Genomic DNA, 26,489 nt, shown 5'->3' on the forward strand with positions numbered 1-26,489 from the left:
AACAAAACAAAACAAAACAAAACAGATCATCAGTCCTCCTACCAGGTGGTCGGTGGGCTCATTGGGCTATTTCTCATTCCAGCCAGTGCACCACGACTGGTATATCAAAGGATGTACTAACCTGTCTGTGGGATAGTGCATATAAAAGATCCCTTGCTGCTAATCGAAAAGAGTAGCCCATGAAGTGGCGACAGCGGGTTTCCTTTCTCAATATCTGTGTGGTCCTTAACCATACACCCGATGCCATATAACTGTAAATAAAATGTGTTGAGTGCATCGTTAAATAAAACATTTCTGTCTTTCTTTCTAATGATAATCCCTATTTTTGCTGTTTCAGTGTCTAAGCCAGAGTTCGAAGCAGGCACATTTGTGGAGGGCTTCAGACAGCACGTCACTTGTTACGTGACGACATTTTGGGGGAAACGCGTCGTTAACGATGAGCTTAGTGAAACACAATCCACCTTCTACGGAACTGTTGACTCTTTCGGACTCTGGAACTTCAGAAAAGATGCCAGGTGTCTGGGAGTCTTATATATCGTACTCGTTCATGCCAAATCGTACAATGAACACACCAAAACCTTTTTCGGAGTTCGTATGCACGGCCACGTATCTGAACGAGACAACTACCATGCCGAACTGGCTTAAAGTTGAAGGTAAATGACAGGCGCAGAACTATAAGGTCAACGACAGTCACTTTTCACACCCTTGTTTTGGCTTCATACACAATAAATATACATGTAGCATATCTAATGGTAATTTTTTGATCTGATATATTTGACAAAAGGTACTTTTTAATACTTTCATCTTTTAAAATTTAAACTTAATATTTTGTCCAGAATTATGAAGAAAAAAAAATACCGACCTGTAAACAGCTTTGTCTGCTTGTTACAGAAATTTAATTTAGTAGACCAGTTTTTATTTTAATGTGGAGAAGCATTGTAATAATATAGCTAATTTTGAATATGAACGATGTCAGTATTCCAATGATGTCACTTTGCATCTCCTTACAATAACCATAAATTGAGTACATGACGTTTCCATTTTAAGAATGCTGGAAAAATTCCAAAGCAAAATTGCTGTTGAAATTCTTTTGTTTGAACATTACTAATGCACGTGTTTGAAGAAAATGTTGTGATTAAAAAATTGTACCTTTTACGAAATATGGATTTCAAGTGAAATTACGATAAGATATGCTATATTTATTGTGTATGAAGCTAAAACAAGGGTGTGAAAAGTGACTGTTATCGACCTTAAAGTCTGAACCAAATTGTTAACAATTACTATTAATTACTCTCCTGCCTTTAATTACTGTTAAGATTTCCTGCAAATTTTGTCCAGACACAAATCATGAATATACCATTACTCTGACACAGATTCCACATACAAGACTGTAACGATATCACTGATATCGACTTCGCTGAGATCACATACAAGACTGTAACGATATCATTGATATCAACTTCGCTGAGATCACAAAGGGCAAAATACAAGTACATGCAGTTTTCTGCCGTCTGCCATTTTGCTTGTTTATGGAATACTCTTGGGTGGATCGATATGATGTAATCTAACAACGTCATGACGTGCGATAAGGTATAATGCACTCATCATGATGTCAGATTAATTACATCACATATTTAGGAAGCTTCCACCCCTCTTGAAGAGTATTCCACAAAAAAATAAAATTGCAGATGGTGAAAATTTGCATATGTTTTGTCATAGGAGATCTTAACAAAGTCGATATAGGTGATATGGTTTCATACAGTCTAATATGTGAAATCCATGTCAATGTAATGTGGTTTTTTTCACAATTTATGTTTGTACAAAAAGTGGAGACAATCTAACGAAAATTAAATGTAGTTGTTAGCAATTTGGTTCGGACTTCAAATGAGAAGTAAACTCAAACATGAGCCTTATGTGTTGGAAAGATGCATTCCCGGACCACCAACACATACTGACACTTTAAGAAATTAAAAACGCATGATTTTAGAGTTAATAAAAAACCCGTGATTATTCCTGCTAACTGGGGGCAGCAATTTCGTTTCGTTTTTGTCGTGTCCGATACAAGGAAATTACATCAGCTCTGACCAATTTCTATTTGCACAGTGTAAATAAACGCAGTAATTTTCTGACAAGGCGCTTTGCTTTCATCAACCTGACTTGTAAAACAACATGAATGACTTCATAATATAATAAACTATTTAACTAAATACATGTATATCCCAATTTGCATTAATAGTTATAGTATTTTTCTCTCTTAAAAAATCCAGAGAAAAAATGCATACTATTAGGCCTATTGGTAGGGTACATTAGAGCACAAACGACCACTCAGATACCCAAGTGATAATTTTATTTCCTTTGGGACTACGTAATTGGTCAGTTCTGTGATTTTAGATGGGAAAGTCTACTTAATCCAGAGTTTTACAGAATTACTTACAGTAATAAAGCATGATAGCTGATAATGTCCATTACCGTTTTAGGAGTGGCAGGTATATCCCAATACCCTGTGATGTTAAAAAAATACTGCCTGTATGTAATTTTGTATCTATAGACGGCGGTAATAATGGCTTGTCGATCTACCAAATATACACCTGCCAATCAGGAATCACAGGTGGAGGCCACTGAAAGTACAGCTATAGACCAATTAACTAAGAAAATACTTTGTTTATCATTTCAGTACAGCCATCGAAATAAGCATTGTGTCTGGTAACCCATTTACAGGTTACCACAAAATATAGCCTGGTAACCCATAGGTTACCACAACTATATGAAAGTTAAAACTGAATTCCTATTACTACTACTTTTAACGCCCTTGTATGTGTGCCAGATGATTATTGTAGTATACATGTATTTATGATTCATTCTTTATCTTATCACTGTTCTTAATGTATTACATATAATTCTTTACAAGTATGTGACTCATATTTAATAACTGAACAAATGAATAAATAAATTGATGAAAATAAAAATGTTCTGTTTTCTATTTCCGCGTATTTTATCATACAACAATGAAAGAAAATAATAGTATTGTATCGGTACGCGCGAACGTCGGTACGAGAAATGAAATCCGGAAGTAAATTTATCTAGTGGGCGCTGCTTAAAACCGATATGTATTAACTTGCTCATATACCACTGGAGTTTTGAGCATGTCTGTCGCGGGTCCAGTCTCTAGATAGCCAGTGGCCTGACCCGCGACAGAAGCTTAAACATGGATTGCCGAAACTGCTTGCAATTTCACAAGTGCGCACAAACATTGATGCAATTTCGTACGAGAAAACTAAACGCAGAAGTAAATTCATCTAGTGGACGCTGCTTAAATGCGGAGTAAACTATAATTGCTTGCAATTGCACAAGTGCATGCGAACATCGATGCAATTCCTTACCAGAAAATTAAACGCAGAAGACCGGAATGCATTGTCTGGTTTACGTTCAGAAACGAAACTACCGTTAACATTGAATTTTTTGTCGAGAACGAAACACCGTTCTCGACTTTTCTTACATGTGGTAACCTCCCGGTAACCTGAACGACCGTTCTCGACTTATTTCGATGCCTGTCAGTACGTAGCTAATACAGTTATTTCGACACTTTGACAGTGGGTGGTTTATTTTGTATTGTAAAATAATATATACTTATTGCTGGCTTACAGGGATGGGTACTATTACAGAACATTGCACAAATATCAGGTACAAATGTCAGTCAAAAGGTTACATTTTTCAAAGCCCACTATTGATTGCAGAATGTTATTTTAAATTACTAAAAACAACTAAATTTGATTATTTTTACCACTCAAATGTTTGTTGTTTAACATATTCCTCCAATACTAATACCAGATAAAACTTGTCCACTATTATAACACCCATTTTTCAATTTGTGCTGTTAACTTTTGTCTGCAGTGTACAAGTTTGAGGAGAGTCCGAGGCTCGCAAAAATCATATAGGACTCTCTAGCTTGGCTAGCATACAAATTACATTGATTCTTCGAAATGACACAGTCAACATATATCTCCAAATCCTGGAAAACCACAGTCTTGAATAGTGATCTTTTTCATAATTTCATGCAAAACTGGTTAGGCCATCGGTCTACAGGCTGGTAGGTACTGGGTTCGGATCCCAGTCGACGCATGGGGTTTTTAATCCAGATATCGACTCCAAACTCTGAGTGAGTGCTCCGCAAGGCTCAATGGGTAGGTGTAAACCACTTGCACCGACCAGTGATCCATAACTGGTTCAACAAAGGCCATGGTTTGTGCTCTCCTGCCTGTGGGAAGCGCAAATAAAAGATCCCTTGCTGCTAATCGGAAAGAGTAGCCCATATAGTGGCGACAGCGGGTTTCCCCTCAAAATCTGTGTGGTCCATAACCATATTTCTGACGCCATATAACCGTAAATAAATGTGTTGAGTGCGTCGTTAAATAAAACATTTCTTTTTTTCTTTCTTTCATGCAAAACATTTAACTAGTGCATCTTCTGTTCTAGTGGAGATGCACGGCTGGGCTCGCTGGGTTGGTGGCAGGTTCTAAAGATTTGCATACAGGGAGTCCTTATGACACTTAAATTTTTGAAACGAAAATCGCACACTGAACATCTTTCCCATAGGGTGAAGTCATTTTTGTCTGAAAAATATTTTTAGAAAGCTTCCTTTGTGCCCCTCTTTTGAATGTTTGCCTAAAACTGGTGCCACTCCAACTTGCCTTGGTGCCCCAGGTGCGCACTGTGTTGGAATGTATGCAGGCAGTGTCTATTGACTGACGAGCAATGTTTTAGCTCCCATTTTACACAAACCGTAAGTCCTAGATCGATTAAATATGTTTCATAGTCGTTCATATGAAAAGAAATGTTTTATTTGCACTCAACACATTTAATTTACAGTTATATGGCATCAGACATACATGTATGGTTAATGACCACACAGATATCGAGAAAGGAAATTTGCTGTCACCACTTTATGGGCTACTCTTTTCGATTAACAGCAAGGGATCTTTTATATGCACCATCCTACAGACAGGATAGTACATACCATGGCCTTTGTTACACCAGTTGTGGAGCACTGGCTGGAACAACAAATAGTCCAATGGATCCACTGACAGGGATCCTTTACCACTGGGCTACGTCTCGCTCATATGGATTTTCATCACAATGCTTATAAAAAGAACTAAAAATTAATGTAATTTTTTGTTTAGACGAATATCTAATGGGTGCAAACATCAGTGACACCAAATATGTTTATGGTAGTATTTAGGCGAGACATTTAATTTCCCAGAATTCTTGTTTACATTATATCTGGGGCATAGCCAGAGAGGAAAAGAACATCAAGTCAAACCCAGGACCCATATTCACAAAACATCGTAAGCCTAGTTTTACACGTAAATGTAAACCTACGACTGAAGAGCTATTCACGAAACAACGAAAACGTAAGTTATGTGTAAAGTTTGACGTAAATATAAGAGTGCCTCCGGTTACAACAAACACTGCACGTAAGTCGTGTAGATATAATAAATCAAGCATGATTGCCGTTATTTACTATTATTTATGGAAACTGGCAGCATTTGCAATATTTGAAGCAGTTTGCGATGGCGAACGCCCACAAATTGAACATATTTTTGTTGGTTATCGAATGGATGTTTTTGACTCGGCCAATTTCTCCCGAGTTATCTTTTCCTTTTTAAGAAATGTCCTCAAGTTCGTACCAAAACGCGGATCCTCACAATACCAAAATGCCATGGTTCCTCGTTCACGATGTTATTGTTAGCAGACAACAAACGAAATTGCGTTTTGCGCATTTGTTATTTACCCGATAGCCATCATTTCTAATGTTTTGTTTTTTTTAATTTCTCCGGTGAGAGTGTTAAATTGTAAATTTACGTCCAACTAAATTACGTTTACATTTACGACTGTCTTTGAGAATAAGGTGCTTCTTGCACGTAGACGTAAATCTACGGCAGACGTAAGTGCTAGTCGTAGACATAAATTTACACCTTTTTGTGAATATGGGTGCAGATCTGTAAAATAAATATCAGTATCATGGGAAAAATAAAATAAATCTGGGGAAATTCCAGACGAGGCAAGCGCCTCGTCTGCCTCATGCTGGCTATGCCATTGTATACATACATTCAACTCCACTTATTTGCATATCGGTTTATAGCATAATTCGGTTAATCGACTATTTTCACCCAACACTGAACCATTTACCCTGTTAACACTACATACTTTAACGTCATGGCAACACCATTCAAATAGTATTACGTTAAAGTCTGGACTTTATTAAAGTCTAGACTTTAAGTTTTATAAGCATGGGCCCTGGTTAATTGCACGGACTACAGACTAAATTTCAGTTATTTGCAGATGAAAATAACTAAGATCTTCTTTTTTTTTTATTAAATAGTTCCACCGACAGGATTTAACATGACCGTCTCACCTGTTGCGGTAGCCGGTGTGAAAACGTTTGCCATGTGCGAGATAGTGGAGGGTTACGGAATAATCACTCTGACATGGTTTCTGGACTCGGTGGAGATGAACTCGACAACAAACACGACGGTCAATGCAGACCTAACGGAGCACAAGGTGAACACCCTAGAGTGGACTCCAACCGAATACGACCACGGCAAGAACCTGACATGCCAGCTGTTTTACAGTCCCTCGTACAGGAGACGGATCTCGAGTATGTTGTCAGTAGAATGTAAGTATTCTTCAACAGTATTTCTGCCAGAAAGACATTTTTGGGTATGGCGAAATGGAATTGAATGCAACCACAGTATGAGGGACCACCCCTGGAAAAAAAAAAGAGGGTTAATTTAGGGTTAAGGTTAAAAAAATCATACAGTAATTAATTTATTCAAAAGGTTAACTTAAAAATGAAAGGAAAGGAAATGTTTTAGTTAACGATGCACTCAACACATTTAATTTACGGTTATATGGCGTCAGACATATGGTTACGGACCACAGAGGTTGAGACAGGAAAACCGCTGTTGCCAATTCGTAGGATACTCTATTCAATTAGCAGCAAGGGATCTTTTATATGCACCATCCCATAGACAGGATAGCACATACCACGGCCTTTGATGTACCAGTCATGGTGCACTGGCTGGAGCGAGAAAATAACATCTTCAAAAACATTTGGGTGTGGCGGAAACCTTGTTCAACTAACTGGCCTAGGTGGAGTCGTGGTTAGGCCATCTGTCTACAGGCTGGTAGGTACTGGGTTCGGATCCCAGTCGAGGCACAGGATTTTTAATCCAGATACCGACTCCAGACCCTGAGTGAATGCTCCGCAAGGTTCAGTGGGTAGGTGTAAACCACTTGTACCAACCAGGGATCCATAACTGGTTCAACAAAGGCCATGGTTTGTGCTATCCTGCCTGTGGGAAGCACAAATAAAAGATCCCTTGCTACCTGTCGTAAAAGAGTAGCCTATGTATCAGAATGACCATATGTTTGACGTCCAATAGCCGATGATAAGATAAAAAATCAATGTGTTCTAGTGGCGTCGTTAAATAAAACAAACTTTTTTTCTTCAACAGTGTTTCTGCCAGATTGTTCGTTTCAGTTCAACTTTATTTTCGTGCTTACATCCAGTTAAGGTTCAAACACGATGTCCTGGGCACACACCTCAGCTATGGGTGGAAGCCGGTACCGGGCTGCGAACCCGGTACCTACCAGCCTTATGTCCGATGGTTTAATCATGACACCACCGAGGCCAGTATTTTTCTGCCAGAAACAAATTTTTGGGTATGGTGCTATGGAATTGAATGCAACCAGTCAACAGGGGCTATGGGGGACCACCCCTGGAGAAAAAAAAGGGGGGGGGAGGGTTAATTTAGGGTTAGGGTTAAGAAAATCATACAGTAATGATAAGAGTAATTAATTTTGTCAAAAGGTCAACTTAAAAAATAAAATCTGCAAACAAATTTGGGTGTGTGCATACCCGTTTTACCCTCTGGCAGAAACCCAGTTCAACTACCAGGGTACAGGACTCAATCACCCTGTACATTACCAAATTAGCCAATTGCTAATGTTTAAACAAAGTGGCTATGTATATTTAGTCTTTGCCTAATAAAATATTCCTTAAATTAACCACAGTTTACAGTGTTCTCGCTGGGTGAAAATTAAAGGAGGGCAGCCGCGCGGCAACACACCCTAAAAAAAAAAAAAAAGGGGGGGGGGGGGGGGGGGGGGGTAGGAGTGTGGAGCTTGGTTACCATATTGTTGTGTGTTGGTAGACTTTGTGGAAAGACATACTCCTTATTTTGCCTACAAAAGAGTGAAAAAACATATTTTAATTGAACCGAAGATGTTATCCACGGGCAGTTCCAGTTTTGCTGAATCGATCAAAGTTTTAATATTATTATTTTAATAAAGTTTTCAAGATATACAAAAAAGAATAAAGATGTTTATAAAGTGACCCCTTAATGTCGGATACATTTTTTATTATTTCCATCTTCATTGAATGAATCGATCGCTGTGATAAAATATCACCAGCTGATAAAAAGTAGTTTCATTTTTGTCAAGGCGGTGTATATATTATTTGGCACCCAAGATAAATTATTTTAATGATAAACACTACCACTTCCGTTGTTTTTATAAGCTGTGATATCCCCCAAAATGAATTGTTTACAATATTTTATAAAGAACTGCTGAATAAACAGAATGACAGAAATGACAGATAATACAAATCATTCGTTACAACCAATTATATCTGTAATTGTGGACAAAATATCAGACGATTGTTAGTGGAAACAAAAGACAGAATGACCGTTCTGATCACGTGACAAATTTGGCACCAAATAAGTGGGGGTTTTACAATTGGAGATTGCCAAATCCGTAAAATATTTTTTAATGTTTCCATTGCTCAAATAAAATATAACTTTTGTTGTATGTATTAAACATACAAATGGATACAGGTATGGGACAAAATAAAGGCTGCTAAAAATACTGTTAAATTACGTTACGCAACTGTCGTAAATGTTTCGTCAATTGTTTTTCGTACACAACATGGCTTGTTTCCTTTGATGTCCAGTGTGCAGACTGATCGTTGTGGGTTTTTTATGTGTTTAAAAAGTGTGCATTTATAAATAGCGGATATAGGTGCTGTAAAATATGGAGCAGCGAGAACACTGGTTTAATTGTTTTCAAGGAAATACTATATACATGTATACTATATTTGAAAAGTGGCTAAACAAAAAGTCCTTCCAGCATGAGTCCTGAGAGGTACATCCATATTTTATGTGGGAAGGGAGCTGACGTAAAAAGGGCACAACTACTTAATAATATCACGTTACCGGCCTCGGTGGTGTCATGGTTAGGCCATCGGACATAAGGCTGGTAGGTACTGAGTTCACAGCCCGGTACCAGCTCCCACCTAGAGCACGTTTTAATGACTCGATGGGTACCTGTAGGTGTAAGACCACTACACCCTCTTCTCTCTCACTAACCACTAACAAATAACCCACTGTCCTGGACAGACAGCCCAGATAGCTGAGGTGTATGCCCAGGACAGCGTGCTTGAATCTTAATTGGATATAAGCACGAACATAAGTTGAAATGAAATGAAATGTCACGTTTTTAATGAAACATACAATTGTTTTGTTTAAATTTTATTACCAGAAGTTTTTATATAAAAATATTATGATAAAAACAGATCGAGTGTATAATTTGGAATTTTTCCAAGTGAAAACAGAACGGAATATCTCTGTATTATACAGTGTGTTTATGGTTGACTTTATGTCTGTAGGAGCCCAAAATGCATGTATATGTATTATATTATAAATATTGCATTAAAAAACCCACCTCCAACAGTTCAGTTTTTTAATTGACATGTTTCGGCATTTTTGCCTTTTAAAAAAAAAACACAACCAGTTAAAATTTAGCTCATGATGGGGTCTGGTAAGTGCCGTCTCACTTCATGTATGTGTGACATACCCATTGTATTTTCTTCCCATTCCAACCAGTTGAAATTTAGCTCCCGAGAAGGCATTCATGGATGTCTTGGCTTAACAAGGTCAGAAGGGAATTATAATGGTGTCTAGTAACTATATATAGCTAACCGGCCTCGGTGGCGTCGTGGTTAGGCCATCAGTCTACAGGCTGGTAGGTACTGGATTCGGATCCCAGTCGAGGCATGGGATTTTTAATCCAGATACCGACTCCAAACCCTGAGTGAGTGCCCCGCAAGGCTTAATGGGTAGGTGTAAACCACTTGCACCGACCAGTGATCCATAACTGGTTCAACAAAGGCCATGGTTTGTGCTATTCTGCCTGTGGGAAGCGCAAATAAAAGATCCCTTGCTGCCTGTCGTAAAAGAGTAGCCTATGTGGTGACAGCGGGTTTCCTCTAAAAACAGTGTCAGAATGACCATATATTTGATGTCCAATAGCCGATGATAAGATAAAAAAAATCAATGTGCTCTAGTGGCGTCATTAAATAAAACTTTACTTTACTTTACTTTCGACAAATATGGTGCATTCCTTATGGGTAAGTTAAGTAAATAACAAATTAAAAAGCTAATTCAGATGAATTTGTATTAATACATGCAATAATTGTATTCATTGTCTGAAAAACAATGACAGAAGGCATGTACTTGCATATTATATAAATAACTGAAAATAAGTGTTATGATGAAAGTTGTTGGAGCGAAAGTAAGAAATTAAAACAAAGAATGCTGAATGTAATAGCACTAAGTATACTTTGTTTTCACTTCCAATTCATAGTAGAGATGTTCAAAATAGTTTGACACATGATCGACTCGTTTGAGAGCAAAAACAAACAGTGTTAACGATTGTTACTACTGTTCTATGGCAGTAACCAGACTGTCTTTAATTATGTATTATGTTGTGAGTCCCTCCGCTATGGGACGAGATGTAGCCCAGTGGTAAAGCACTCACTTGATGCGCGGTCGGTTTGGGATTGATCCCCGTCGGTGGGCCCATTGGGCTATTTCTCGCTCCAGCCAGTGCACCACGACTGGTATATCAAAGACCGTGGTATGTGCTATCCTGTCTATGAGATGGTGCATATAAAAGATCCCTTGCTGCTAATCAAAAAGAGTAGCCCATGAAGTGGCAACAGCAGCTTTCCTCCCTCAATATTTGTGTGGTTCTTAACCATATGTCCGACGCCATATAGCCATAAATAAAATGTGTTGAGTGCGTCATTAAATAAAACATTTCCTTCTTCTTCTTTCACTCCGCCATGTACAAACACCGACAACCAAACAGGTAGTCTTCGTTCAGCTTAGTCTGCGATCTATCATTCTGTAATTAACACAAGAATCTTTGACGGCCAAGACCAGCCGATACATTAATGCTTTGCTTGCATGTCTGACAGTTCCTTCTTTAAAATACTACAGGCAACGATCGCTTGATCAGTGCATACGAGTTTTGGAAGTGCAGTATAGATCTATGAAACGTCTTTGTTGGGACCAACAGAATTACATGTATTTTGAGAGATTGAGGTTTTCGAGTTTTCAGAGTTTTAGTTTTCGAAGTCTGTTAATTTATTACTAGTTTGCATAGCAATTCAGCTGGGACCGTCGCTTCAGTTTGAGAGTTTTTGTTTGTTTTGTTTAATGACACCACTAGAGCACATTGATTTATTAATCATCGGCTATTGGATGTCAAACATATGGTCATTTTTGACACAGGCATAGGGGAGTCTGGACTCTAAAAGTTTTTTAAGCACCAGGCCAGAAACATGATGGTTTGTAATTTTTAGTCCCTTACCAGCTCAACCAGAGGGGACCAACGGTTTTGTCTCTATTCTTGTGTCTGGCTGTCAGTCTCTCTGTTTCACATATAGTTTTCCGGTCCTTTTTTTCCGCAGTGCCTCTAGATATTGAGCTGACATTTTGTGTATAGCTTCATCATGTACTGTTTCGGATCATGTTCGACTTTCATGACAATTAAACCTTTTTTGACAATTATTGTTATATATATATATATATATAGGGCAGTGACCCCAGTATTCAACCAGTACCCAGTATTCGACCAGTGTATTTAATTAATTACCATACTCGTTTAAACTGAATAGTATATAGATTTTCCCAAAGTATTTTGAACATACGCGACAGGGTGCACATTCTTTCTTCTGAAAACGCAATATAGCAGATGATAACCATGTGAATGAACATAAGTATATATATTCATCAGCTATAGTGATAATATGAACATTGGCCATTTTTATTGCATGTTATTACACCATCCAACATTCGCAATACATTTGCCATATTTTTAATCCATTTGAAATCTTTGAAAATGCCTTTAATGTTTTTATTTATGATCGAACAGAGCTGGCAATGCAATGTGACCTCAGTCATTATAATTTCAATCACGTGACCATGTGATCAAATCATGACATATGATAGAGAGTGTTCCCCCAGTATTCGACAAATAGAAAAGCTTGAGGATACATTCTCAAAATAAACTCCCAAGAACCACATATGTACTACATTTAATTATGTAGTTTGGTGCTGTTTGTCAGGACTTACACAGTTATATTTTCATTTATTTTCAGTTTCATACCATTGTCTGTAAATTGAGATAGGACCAAAGAGACTGTTTATCAGAAAGTATGTGTGCGTGTGTGAATGTGTATACAAGCATGTGATTGCGTGCGTAAATGCATGAATATGTGTTACAGTTGTTAAAATCAACAGTTTTTGGAATTAGTTGTTTGATATATGTTGCATTTACTATAAAATAAACTTCAAAGTTTAGTTTTGTTAGTTAATTAGAAAATGGTCGAATACTGGATCATCTGGTCGAATACTGCACACTGTTCATTGCGGCACTCAAACCTGCTCTAGTCTGCGTATACGGCATGAAGAAAACCTGGGTCTGTTTCATGAATAGCATTGTCAGTAAGTATGTACGAACATGTTATAATCCTTTCTTTTTTAAGTGGTCGAATATATATATATATATATATATATATATATATATATATTTTTGTTTTTTTTACTACAGTTCGTCCCATTGTGACCACGCCTTCTCTGAAGTATTCTGTTAACGAAAGCACCACTGTTTGTCTGAGGTGTAACGTGAAGTCTTATCCAGCTAGCACCATAACCTGGACTAAAGACAACAAGCCCCTCAGCGTGGAGTCTGGGAGGTACCATTTGGGAAGAGCATCTGAGCCAACATTGACCATATCAAATGTAATGGTGACAGACAGAGGAAAATATATCTGCTCTGCTACAAACATCCGAGGAACAACGAAGAGCAAAGAGATTGTGTTAGATGTAAAATGTAAGTAATTGATGATAAATGGATTTGGCTGCATGCTGCTGCTGCTGCTACTACTAAAAAAGAAAAGAAAAAAGTTTGTTTTGTTTAATGACAGCACTGTAGAGGATCGATCCCCGTCGGTGGGCTGTTTCTCATTCCAGCCAGTGCTCCACAGCTGGTGTAACAAAGGAATTGGTATGTACTATCCTGTCTGTGGGATGTTGCATATAAAAGATCCCTTGCTGCCAATCGAAAAGAGTAGCCCATGAAGTGGCGACAGCAGGTTTCCTCTCTCAATATATGTGTGGTCCTTAACCATATGTCTGACGCTATATAACTGTCAATAAGATGTGTTGAGTGCGTTGTTAAATAAAACATTTCTTTTCTTCCTTCCACTGTAGAGCACATTGATTTGACCTATTGGATGTTAAACATTTGGTAATTTTGACATATAGTCTTATAGAGGAGACCCGCTACATTTTTCCATTAGTAGCAAGGAATCTTTTTATATGCACCATCCCACAGACATAATAGCACATACCACGGCCTTTGATACACCAGTCCTGGTGCACTGGCTGGAACGAGAAATAGCCCAATGAGGTCACCGACAGGGATCGATCCCAAACCGACCTGTGCACCAGGTTAAGGACCACACAGATTTTGAGAGGAAACCTGCTGTCGCCACTACATGGGCTACTCTTCCGATTGGCAGCAAGGGATCTTTTATTTGCGCTTCCCACAGGCAGGATAGCACAAACCATGGCCTTTGTTGAACCAGTTATGGATCACTGGTCGGTGCAAGTGGTTTACACCTACCCATTGAGCCTTGAGGAGCACTCACTCAGGGTTTGGAGTCGGTATCTGGATTAAAAATCCCATGCCTCGACTGGGATCCGAACCCAGTACCTGCCAGCCTGTAGACCGATGGCCTGCCACGACGCCACCGAGGCCGGTAAAACTGGTATGAATACAAGCTATATATAGCTGCTAACTTATATAATATATGTATAGTATCCTCCGAAGACTAAGAGCGGAACGTAGCCCAGTGGTACAGTGTTCGCTCAATGCACGGTCGGTGTGGGATCGATCCCCGTTGGTAGGCCCATTGGGATCGAGTCCCCTGGTCAAAGGCTGTGGTATGTACTACCCTGTCTGTGGGATGGTACATGTAAAAGATCCCTTGTTTTTAATCAAAAAGAGTAGCCCATGAAGTGGCGACAGCGGGTTTCCTCCCTCAATATCTGTGTGGTCCTTAACCATATGTCTGACGCCATATATAACCGTAAATCAAATGTGTTGAGTTCGTTGTTAAATGAAACATGTTCATCTGAAGACTATGTCTCGGAATTATTAATTGTGTGACTTTCAGTAGGCATTGATTAATTAATCAGCTTAAAATTTGTATTTGTCAAATGTAGTTTGAGACCTTAACATGGGCATCGCCTGTTAGTCAATCCCCAATGTTAACACAAACGTCCATAAATATTGTTTTAAAAAAAATTAATCAGCAAGTTCTAGTGATGTTGTTAAACAAAATTAAATTTACTACTTCAGTAGTATTTATTTATTTATTATTTTTATTTTATATATTATTTTTATTATTATATTTCTTTAAAATGTTTTTTTTGTTTGTTTTTTTGTTAACAGTTAAGCCAAGAGTGACAATTCCACCTGTTCTGGTAGCAGGTAGGAAAATGTCCGCAACATGTGAGGTACTACATGGGTATGGCTCATTCAGTTTGACGTGGTATTTTGAATCAGTTCGGATGAATTCATCTACAACCACATCAGTCAACGCAGACTTAACCAAGCATGTGGTGAACACTCTAGAGTTGAAACTCGCTCGAGAAGACAATAAAAAAATTGTAACGTGTAAGCTCATTCACACCGATAAATACAAGAGAATGATCTCTCGGACATTGATAGTAGAATGTAAGTATATGTATCTGTCTCGGGACTGTCCTTTGTCGGGTAGCGGTCAAAGGTGAACGTTTTCCCTGAATTTTGGATTCAGTATTGTTTTTTCCCACGGTTTATCAAAAAGTTTTTATACCAAAAAACCCACATTCTTTTTCTCCATTTTTTTTTTTTATTCTGTATTCTCCGTCACAAACTTATGATGTGCTTTCATTTAGTGCTTTGTATACATTTTGAATGGGAGTTGCCATTTATAGATGTAGTAGTGTTTGTATAAAGTGCTCCTACTGGCAGTAGCTAGAGGGAATTTCTCAGCTACATGTATTACCTCAGTTGGTAGAGTGCTGGTCTCTCGTACTGAGACTCTGTGGTTCGAATCCCCTCAGTTTACATTGATTTTTATCTTTGGAGCCGACGTACAGACTGGGTGTGTTCTTAACACAAGAATACAGTTACAACCAAATCAGGACCCGTAACAGTTCAACTGCCTGTGGGTCACAGATCTGGGACGTAGCTTCACATGGGGGGGGGGGGGGGGGGGGGGGGGTTAGTATGTAGCAGTGTTCGTATAAAGTGCTCCTACGTGTACTGGCGGTAGCTAGTGGGAATGTTCCTATTAGCTCAGTTGGTAGAGTGCTGGACTCCGGGACAGAGAGTCTGTGGTTTGAATTCCCTCCATGGACGTTGATTTTTTATGTTACATAGACCATTGACAAGCCCAGTACCCGATCACCAAATGGTAACCCAAATGAATGTGAATTTTCATTTATATTTGGAGAACTAAGATCATGCAAATCCATAACAATATATGCCTCTAAATTAATGTCAAAATAACCATATGTCAGACTCGAAATTAATAGCCGTCGTTTAAAAGGGGCTGAGCAGGGTTTTTTGCTAGAAAATAATTTGAGGGTACGTAATGAAAAAAACCCCAGATGATAAGTTCCCCTCACTTGGCGGTTATATATGGGTGTCAAATCCTTTGAAATTGGACATTGCATTTCATGGACACTGACAAATTTCAAAGAGCTGCAGCTCTCTCAATATAATCTTTCTAAAAATTAAAAAAAGTGTATCCATCAGTTTTCAAGATTTTAGGGTACGTAATTTTACCCTATGTACCCTCTGACAGAATCAACCCTGCTGAGGTGTCGTAAACAAGCATTCTTTTCTTTTATTTACTAAATTGCTATTACAGATTCTCCCATTGTGACTGCACCCTCTTTAAACTATACTGTAGAGGAAGGCAGCTCCGTCAGTCTGGAGTGTAATGTCAGGTCCGAACCACCTAGTACCATAGTAGAACCCTGCCGAGGTGCCGTAAACAATCATTCCTTTCCTTTATTTACTAAATTGCTATTACAGATTCTCCCATTGTGACTGCACCCTCTTTAAACTATACTGTAGAGGAAGGCAGCTCCGTCAGTCTGGAGTGTAATGTCAGATCTGAACCACCTAGTACCATAGTACAACCCTGCTGAGTTGCCGTAAACAATCATTCCTTTCCTTTATTTACTAAATTGCTATTACAGATTCTCCCATTGTGACTGCACCCTCTTTAAACTATACTGTAGAGGAAGGCAGCTCCGTCAGTCTGGAGTGTAATGTCAGGTCTGAACCACCTAGTACCATAGTACAACCCTGCCTTTCCTTTAATTACTAAATTGCTATTACAGATTCTCCCATTGTGACTGCACCCTCTTTAAACTATACTGTAGAGGAAGGCAGCTCCGTCAGTCTGGAGTGTAATGTCAGGTCCGAACCACCTAGTACCATAGTACAACCCTGCCTTTCCTTTAATTACTAAATTGCTATTACAGATTCTCCCATTGTGACTGCACCCTCTTTAAACTATACTGTAGAGGAAGGCAGCTCCGTCAGTCTGGAGTGTAATGTCAGGTCCGAACCACCTAGTACCATAGTACAACCCTGCCTTTCCTTTAATTACTAAATTGCTATTACAGATTCTCCCATTGTGACTGCACCCTCTTTAAACTATACTGTAGAGGAAGGCAGCTCCGTCAGTCTGGAGTGTAATGTCAGGTCTGAACCACCTAGTACCATAGTACAACCCTGCCTTTCCTTTATTTACTAAATTGCTATTACAGATTCTCCCATTGTGACTGCACCCTCTTTAAACTATACTGTAGAGGAAGGCAGCTCCGTCAGTCTGGAGTGTAATGTCAGGTCTGAACCACCTAGTACCACAGTATGGACTAAAGACGATGTCCCCATCGACAGGGACACCACTAAAATGGTATCTGGACCAACAAGCAGGACCATATCAAATGTAACCGAGATGGACAAAGGAAAATACATCTGCTCTGCTACAAACGACCATGGAACAACGAAGAGCGAGGATATTATCTTAGATGTGAAGTGTAAGTTGATAATAAAAGGGTTTTGTAGCTGCTGCTGCTATATTACTACTATTACTACTACTACTACTACTACTACATCATGTTAAAGGTAAAGTTTGTTTTGTTTAACGACACCACTAGAGCACATTGATTTATTAATCATCAGCTATAATATCAGGGCTAGCTCTGGGTGATCAGAAAATGTCACCAAATGATCTAAAAAAATGAAAAACCTACAGTTATTTTCCAACAAAATAACAATTATTACACACATTGTTTTCGTCAAATTAAAATAAAATAATTTCCTAAAATTCGCAGCTGGTGAATTTGGCAAATGGCAGAGCTAGCCCTGGCTATTGGATGTCAAAAGTGGTAATTTTGACATATTTTCTTGGAGAGGAAGCCTGTTACATTTTTCCATTAGTAACAAGGTTTTTTTAAAAATATATGCACCATCCCACAGACAGGATAGCACATACCACAACCTTTGATGTACCAGTTGTGGTGCACTGGCTGGAACGAGAAATAGCCAAGTGGGCCCACCGTCGGGGATCGATCCCAAACCGACTGCACATCAGGCGAGCGTTTTACCACTGGGCTACGTGTGTGCTGCTGGTTTACTTACTCCTGCGATCTAACTTGGTTAGTAAAGCACTTGCCAGAGGTGCTCAGTTTGCATCGTAGGTTTTTCCCATCCCAACCAGTGCACCACAACTAGTATACACAAAAGCTATGGTTTGTTGCTGTCTTGTCTGTGGGAAATGAGCACATAATCGATTCCTTGCTGCTGATGCAGGCTTGCAAGCGGGCCCTTATTTTTCTAATTTTCCTTATTTTTTGACAGCAGCCCTAATATTCCTTATTAAAGCTTCAAAATCCTAAAAAGTCCTAATTTTTGGGTGAAAATCCTAAATTTTCAAATTTTGAAATTTTTTAATAAATGCAACATAAAATAAGTATTGGAATTAATTAAATCTAGCCTTAGTATACTTTCAGATAATGAATATGTTGAATTAATGTATTTCTCAGAAGACATCTTGGTGGTTATCAGCATCATATTCAGCATGGATTTGCACCATATCAGATTACTTTAATCTGGTTATATTGATATGCTGAATATCGCTGTTGATGATCATTAGCGTGATCTTCTGAGTTGGTAATTAGCTTTTGTATTTATGTTCTTCCTGGAGCTGAGTACAGAATGTTTTTCTTTTATATTGATTATTGAATTTCAGTCATTTTTGTCAAAAAATTCCTAAAAATAGCCCTTATTTTTTAAGAATTTTGCCCTTAAAAAAAGCCCTGATTTTTCACAAAATCTTGCTTGAAAGCCTGCTGATGGAAAAATGTAGCAGGTTTCTTCTAAGACTACTACCAAATGTTTGACATCCAATAGCCGATGATTAATAAATTAATGAACTCTAGTGGTGTCATTAAACAAAACAAACTTTTAACCTACTCCTACTATTATTATTATTATTATTATCACTATTATTTTTAATACTATACTGCAACTACTACTAACACTACTACTACTATTACTACCACTACCCACTACTATTACTAATGCTACCACTACCACTACTATTACTAATACTACTGCTATTACTATTACTACCACTACGACTACTATTACTAATACTACCACTACTACTGCTATTACTATTGCTACCACTACCACAACCACTACTATTACTAATACTACCACTACTATTACTAATACTACCACTGCCACTACTATTACTAATACTACCACTACCATTACTAATACTACCACTACCACTACTATTACTATTACTACCACTACCACTACTATTACTATTACTAATACTACCACTACCACTACTATTACTAATACTACCACTACTATTACTAATACTACCACTGCCACTACTATTACTAATGCTACCACTACCATTACTAATACTACCACTACCACTACCACTACTATTACTAATACTACCACTACCACTACTATTACTAATACTACCACTACTATTACTAATACTACCACTACTACTACTATTACTAATACTACCACTACTATTACTAATACTACCACTACCACTACCACTACTATTACTAATACTACCACTACCACTACCACTACTATTACTAATACTACCACTACCACTACCACTACTATTACTAATACTACCACTATTACTAATACTACCACTACTACTGTTATTACTACTACTACTACCACCACTACTACTATTACTAATACTACCACTACTACTGCTATTACTACTACTACCACTGCCACTACTATTACTAATACAACCACTACTTTTGCTATTACTAAAACTACTACAGCTACTACAGGCCTTAATCTAGAATGAAAAAAGTAGAGCAAGTGACTTCTCCCTTGTGATCAAAATAGGCAAAGTGAACATATGTATTGGTACATTTCGAAATGTTTCATCATGTTCCACATTCATTCAGAAACATTCCGAAATATACTACTATATATATACTACTACTTCTTGTAATAAAATTTAATCTAAATGATTGAATATTTGCATTAAAACACTATAGACTATTAAAGGGACATTCCTGAGTTTGCTTCATTGTAAGATGTTTCTGACTAATAAAATATTGCTTCGATTAAACTTACATATTTCTGGTTTAGAATATCAGTGTCTCTATATTCAATGTGTTTCTGGCCATCTTAATATTTACAAGAAGCCCAAACTGGATTTTGTTTTCAAATAATCGTATGTATAAAAACATTTTTTTTTAGAAATTACAAATATTAGAATGATCAGAAACACGTTTAATATACAACCACTAATATTTTATTCAGAAATATATATTTGATTTGTAATTACATTCGTTAAAAATTCTCTGTTAGTCGATAACATCTTAAAAATTGCAGCAAACTCAGGAATGTCCCTTTAAGTAACTGACAATTAATGTGTCGCTGTTATATTAAAATAAAAGTAATTAATATTTTCTGGTCTTACTTGGTCCCTGCAAAGGACGCAACATCAGTTTTCAAGTTAAATAGAAATATCGCTAATCAAGATTTTGAAATTTTTTTCCCATAGTATATAATTACAGTTGTTTCTTGCTATGAAATTATTAACTGATGGTCAAATTTTAAATGCATTCACTTTCTGGTCCTTTTTTTTCTAAAGATTTCCCTAAACCTGACAGTATCGTACATGAATTGGTCTTCTTGGTTGGAGACACAGTCAGCCTGACGTGCTCCGTAAAGGCTAATCCCGCTGTGACAAAGTTTGTGTGGAAGCACGGTGGCAAGACTTTACCAGAAACTGGAGGAATCCTGCCTATCGACACATCAAAGCCCAAACAAGCCTTTGGCAATTACACATGTGAAGCTACGAACCCAGTTGGCACATCAAAACCTATAGTGTTCACAGTATCAGAAATGACTGAAGGTCAGTTTCGTTACATATATACATTGTGGTGAACATTAGTGTGTTGATCATGGATTATTATTGCCGGGGGCTTGCTTTTAGCTTGATGGATGGGTGTTGAACAGTCATTTCATTTCTACTTATTTTCGTGATTATTATATATCCAATTTTTAAAAAAAAACATGAGGATTAACTGTAAGTTAAAGTTTGTTTCGTTTAGCCACACCATTAGAGTACATTGCCACTGGATGTCAAATATTGGTAGCTTTTGTATGTACTTTCCCACAGACAGGACAATACATACCACAGTCTTTGATATACCAGTTGTGGTGCACTGGTTGGGATGGGGAAAAAAACCCAGTCAGAGAATGGGTCCGGTGAGGTGGTTTGATCCTAGGACGCAAGCATCTTGTGTTGGGCATTCTACCGACAGCTTGATCCCGTAATTTTTAGACTTAAGAGAATTTATTTGTTTAACGACATAACTAGAGCACCTTGATTTATTAATCATCGGCCATTGGATGTCCAACATATGGTCATTTTGACACAGTCATAGAGAGGAAACCCACTACATTTTTTCATTAGGAAGCAAGGGATCGTTAATATGCACCATCCCACAGACAGGGTAGCACATACTACAGCCTTCGATGTACCAGTTGTGGTGCACTGGCTAAAACAAGAAATAATTCAATGGGCCCAATGACTGGGATCGATCCTAGACCGACTGCTCATCAAGCGAGCACTCTACCACTGGGCTATGTTCATCCTGTCCCAGACCTAAGAGAAAGGCACCTGCATGTTGCCATTAAATAGCAAGGTATCTTTTATATGCACCATCCCATAGACAGGATAGCACATAGCGCTACCTTTGATGTACCAGTCGTGATGCACTGGCTGGAGGATAGCAAAAGGTGGGGAAACAATGAAATGGAATTCAAAGGAGAAATGAAATTTAAGAGAGCAGTGGGATAAAAACAAGAAATAATCCTTCGGGGTGTTTTTTTTTTAATGATTTTTTTTTTTTTTTTTTTTAATACTTTTCAGTTGGGTGAATCGGTGGGGGTTCATTGTTTTTTGTTTGTTTTGTTTGTTGTTGTACATGTTTAGATTAAAAAAAAAAAAATGTCATTAATCGAGCCCAGAATCATGTACATTTATGGTAGTGTTATGGAATGTTTGAGTTTTTTTGTGTTTTTTTAATACTTTTCAGGTGGGTGCATCGGTGGGGGTTCATTGTTTTTTGTTTGTTTTGTTTGTTGTACATGTTTAGATTAAAAAAAAAAAAATGTCATTGATCGAGCCCAGAATCATGTACATTTATGGTAGTGTTATGGAATGTTTGAGTTTTTTTGTGTTTTTTTAATACTTTTCAGGTGGGTGCATCGGTGGGGGTTCATTGTTTTTTGTTTGTTTTGTTTGTTGCTGTACATGTTTAGATTTAAAAAAAAAAAAATGTCATTGATCGAGCCCAGAATCATGTACATTTATGGTAGTGTTATGGAATGTTTGAGTTTTTTTGTGTTTTTTTAATACTTTTCAGGTGGGTGCATCGGTGGGGGTTCATTGTTTTTTGTTTGTTTTGTTTGTTGTTGTACATGTTTAGATTAAAAAAAAAAAAATGTCATTGATCGAGCCCAGAATCATGTACATTTATGGTAGTGTTATGGAATGTTTGAGTTTTTTTGTGTTTTTTTAATACTTTTCAGGTGGGTGCATCGGTGGGGGTTCATTGTTTTTTGTTTGTTTTGTTTGTTGCTGTACATGTTTAGATTTAAAAAAAAAAAAATGTCATTGATCGAGCCCAGAATCATGTACATTTATGGTAGTGTTATGGAATGTTTGAGTTTTTTTGTGTTTTTTTAATACTTTTCAGGTGGGTGCATCGGTGGGGGTTCATTGTTTTTTGTTTGTTTTGTTTGTTGCTGTACATGTTTAGATTAAAAAAAAAAAATGTCATTGATCGAGCCCAGAATCATGTACATTTATGGTAGTGTTATGGAATGTTTGAGTATTTTTTATTTTTTAAAATACTTTTCAGGTGGGTGCATCGGTGGGGGTTCGTTGTTTTTTGTTTGTTGTTGTACATGTTTAGATTTAAAAAAAAAAAAATGTCATTGATCGAGCCCAGAATCATGTACATTTATGGTAGTGTTATGGAATGTTTGAGTTTTTTTGTTGTTTTTTAAATACTTTTCAGGTGGGTGCATCGGTGGGGGTTCATTGTTTTTTGTTTGTTGTTGTACATGTTTAGATTTTTTTTTAAATAAATGTCATTGATCGAGCCCAGAATCATGTACATTTATGGTAGTGTTATGGAATGTTTGAGTTTTTTTGTTGTTTTTTTAAATACTTTTCAGGTGGGTGCATCGGTGGGGGTTCATTGTTTTTTGTTTGTTGTTGTACATGTTTAGATTTTTTTTTAAATAAATGTCATTGATCGAGCCCAGAATCATGTACATTTATGGTAGTGTTATGGAATGTTTGAGTTTTTTTGTTGTTTTTTAAATACTTTTCAGGTGGGTGCATCGGTGGGGGTTCGTTGTTTTTTGTTTGTTTTGTTTGTTGTTGTACATGTTTATAATTAAATTTCTGTTACATTCATTACAACGTAACGTCATCCGATTGGTCCAGACGTAGCAACAGGAGTTTGTTAATTTTTCGATGAACGTAAAAATTACGTCGTCGGGGAATGTGATGACGTCATTTTATATGGGCAAGTTGTCTTAATGAGCGTTATTGTTTATAGGTAAAAAATAATTCAAAATAAAGTATGATGTTTTAGTGTTATTATTAGCATGTATCATTCAAATTTAATTATAAGTATTGTCTGTTATTTCTTTTACGTTCATCTGGGTATGAACAAAAAAAATCATCTGCAAACTTATGTGAGAACGGCTTCGCCGATTCACACAGTTTGCGGATGATTTTTTTTTGTTCATACCCCGATGAACGTAAAAGAAACAACAGACAATCCTTAAATATTTTTTTTTTTTAAATGTCATTGATCGAGCCCAGAATCATGTACATTTATGGTTGTGTTATGGAATGTTTGAGTTTTTGATGTTTTGCAGGTTCCCTGAAAATCATCCACAGCATACAGGATTTTAAGTTAATGACTGCAGTCTTGGTACTTGTTGGATGTTTTGCGTTCATTGGAATTGGGGCCGTCACCTGGAAAATCAGTATGACTAAACATAATTATTGCATGGTAACAATAGTGCAGGCATCCAAATAAGCATTGTGTCTGGTAACCCATTTAAAGGTTACCACAAAATATAGCCTGGTAACCTATAGGTTACCGCAACTATATGAAAGTTAGAATTGAATTCCTGTTATCGGTACGACTAACGAAATCTGGAAGTAAATTTATCTAGTGGGCGCTGCATAAACGCGTACGAGAAAATGAAACGCGGAAGTAAATTTATCTGGTGGACGCGGCTTAAATGCGGAATGACTATTACTGCTTGCACATCAATGCAATTCCTTACCAGAAAAATGAAACGCAGAAGTCTGGAATGCATTGCCTAGTTTACATTTGGAAATGAAATTATTTGAACTTTTTGTCGAGAACGAAACACCGCTCTCGACTTTTCTTACATGTGGTAACCTCCTGGTAACCTGGTAACCTGAATGACCGTTCTCGACTTATTTCAATGCCTCTAGTTTTCCTGACTGCTACGTCGCCCTGTACAACATTGCGTAACGAACAATTGTTTATATACCAGTCTATGCATTACTGTGTACTAGCTGGTATTACAAACGAACTCACTCCAAACATTAGTCTCGATCAAAAAGACGTTTATTATGTACCAGTAAGTGCATGAAAAAGGTCTTAGTAACGCGAGGATTTGTTCTGCGTCGCATGCGATTTTCGGTATTCCGTGCTTTATTTTCACTTTCATGACGAAATATTGGAAGAATTGTTTTACTATTCCGTTTCGAAATTTACTATTTGCGGAATAGTGTAAAATTCGACCCCTGTTTTGTCGTCATGCAGACTTATTTATAAAAAATTAATAACCTTATTTGTAAAAATTTGTATACTGAACAACACTTCCAAAAGTGCTCCACCTACTTCACCACTAGAGCACTATGATTTATGTGGAATCTGTGGTGCACAAGTTTAAAAATATAGGAAGGGAAAAAGAAACAAAAAACGACCATATCTGAAATTCTGTAATTATTACATATACCGGTACCTTCTTGTCTAAGGTTTTTAATTAATTGCCTGAAAACACCTCAAAGCTCCCACCCACCCACCTTAATTATCAGTGTAAACTAGTTTAATAGACTAGATCATTACAAATTAAATGCTAGAATCTTAAATTCTGTATTTATTACGCACCTACCTACCTTGTTAGTATAAAATACATGTAGTTTTAATAGCCTGATGTTAAAAATTAAAAATTTGCGGGCATCGAATAAACAATATATAACACCCTCAAATCTAAAACCTCCATATGGTTCTGTCCATTGTAAACTGAAACATTTTTCATTGGAACTGACTGTATATTTGGTATTTCTTGAAAAAAAATACCTGGCTATAAGCTAGCTGTAGACCTTTGAACCGTCAATGTGGCCTGTTCCAATTGTCAATGACATCATTAGCTTTCCGGGTGTTATTTTCATTTGATCCCGGAAAATAACGTAATTCGGGTTCGGGTTCGGGTAGAGTTTAAAAATGCTCATCATACGCCACTAGAGCTTCGAGCATGTCTGTCCTGGGGCCCGTCTCTGGATAGCCAGAAATCTGTTTCAGGACAGAAAACTACAGCGGCAATTTTGAATATTTACTCTAAATATAATAAGGGGAGTTTATATAATAATTTATTTGTGCATTTCTAAATTATATATATAAAAAAAAATAATAATAATGTTTTGAATAATTTTGGCACTAAAACTTAATTTAATTTTTAATTTAGCCCTTATAGGGAGAGAAAAGGAGGTTAATTGAGGAGGTTTAGCCAAGGCCATAGAAAGTTTTAAATAATGTAATTAACAAATCACAATACAGAACACCTTCGCCATCAGTTTACAATATAAATTAAATGCTAGAATCTTAAATTATGTATTTATTACATACCTTCTTGTGTAAGGTTTTTAATTAATTGTCTGAAAACCCCTCCACCCACCTTATCAGTATAAGGACTATTTTGACAAAAAGGGGCAAATAGTGGTTAAGAGATTGAAGCTGCTATATATTCCACAAAACAACATATAATGTAAATAAACAGGGATGCACATAACAAGTATCATCACTTGATGCATTGAATATGATATTTGGCCATGTATTGTAGATGCATTAAAAAAGCTTGTGGTTAAAATTATACACCCAAAATGTCCACTCCATTATTGTGCACAAAAGCATGTTATTGTTATGGAATCGCAAAATTCCCTAAAATATTAAATGTTTGCCTTTAAACTGCAAAATGTAAATAAACCACTCACAAATACATGTGTTTCTTAATTTCAATTTAAGATGTTAAAATAAAACTACATACATGTATATACATGTATTGCATATAACTTTTAAGTTGCACATTTTATTTTTCATTTTATTGTCTTTTAATTATTAAAAAATGTTTTTCAATGTTTCACTTATTGTCTGTCT

At 37.1% G+C, this 26,489-nt stretch overlaps 1 protein-coding gene across 1 annotated transcript in view; it reads left to right on the forward strand.

Annotated features, from left to right (window-relative positions):
• The window catches only part of LOC121385833 (B-cell receptor CD22-like), a 36,850-nt gene that overhangs the window by 4,080 nt on the left and 6,281 nt on the right, over positions 1 to 26,489 (forward strand). The window contains exons 3-10 of the mRNA XM_041516621.1: positions 338 to 653; positions 6,380 to 6,673; positions 12,955 to 13,236; positions 14,863 to 15,147; positions 16,331 to 16,508; positions 17,227 to 17,513; positions 20,636 to 20,899; positions 23,950 to 24,060. Of these exons, the coding sequence (XP_041372555.1) occupies positions 437 to 653; positions 6,380 to 6,673; positions 12,955 to 13,236; positions 14,863 to 15,147; positions 16,331 to 16,508; positions 17,227 to 17,513; positions 20,636 to 20,899; positions 23,950 to 24,060 (1,918 nt within the window). The 5' untranslated portion in view covers positions 338 to 436. The remainder of the gene's footprint in view (positions 1 to 337; positions 654 to 6,379; positions 6,674 to 12,954; positions 13,237 to 14,862; positions 15,148 to 16,330; positions 16,509 to 17,226; positions 17,514 to 20,635; positions 20,900 to 23,949; positions 24,061 to 26,489) is intronic.

Source organism: Gigantopelta aegis, chromosome 12 (assembly GCF_016097555.1).
Source record: "Gigantopelta aegis isolate Gae_Host chromosome 12, Gae_host_genome, whole genome shotgun sequence".
In the NCBI taxonomy this organism is placed as follows: domain Eukaryota; kingdom Metazoa; phylum Mollusca; class Gastropoda; order Neomphalida; family Peltospiridae; genus Gigantopelta; species Gigantopelta aegis.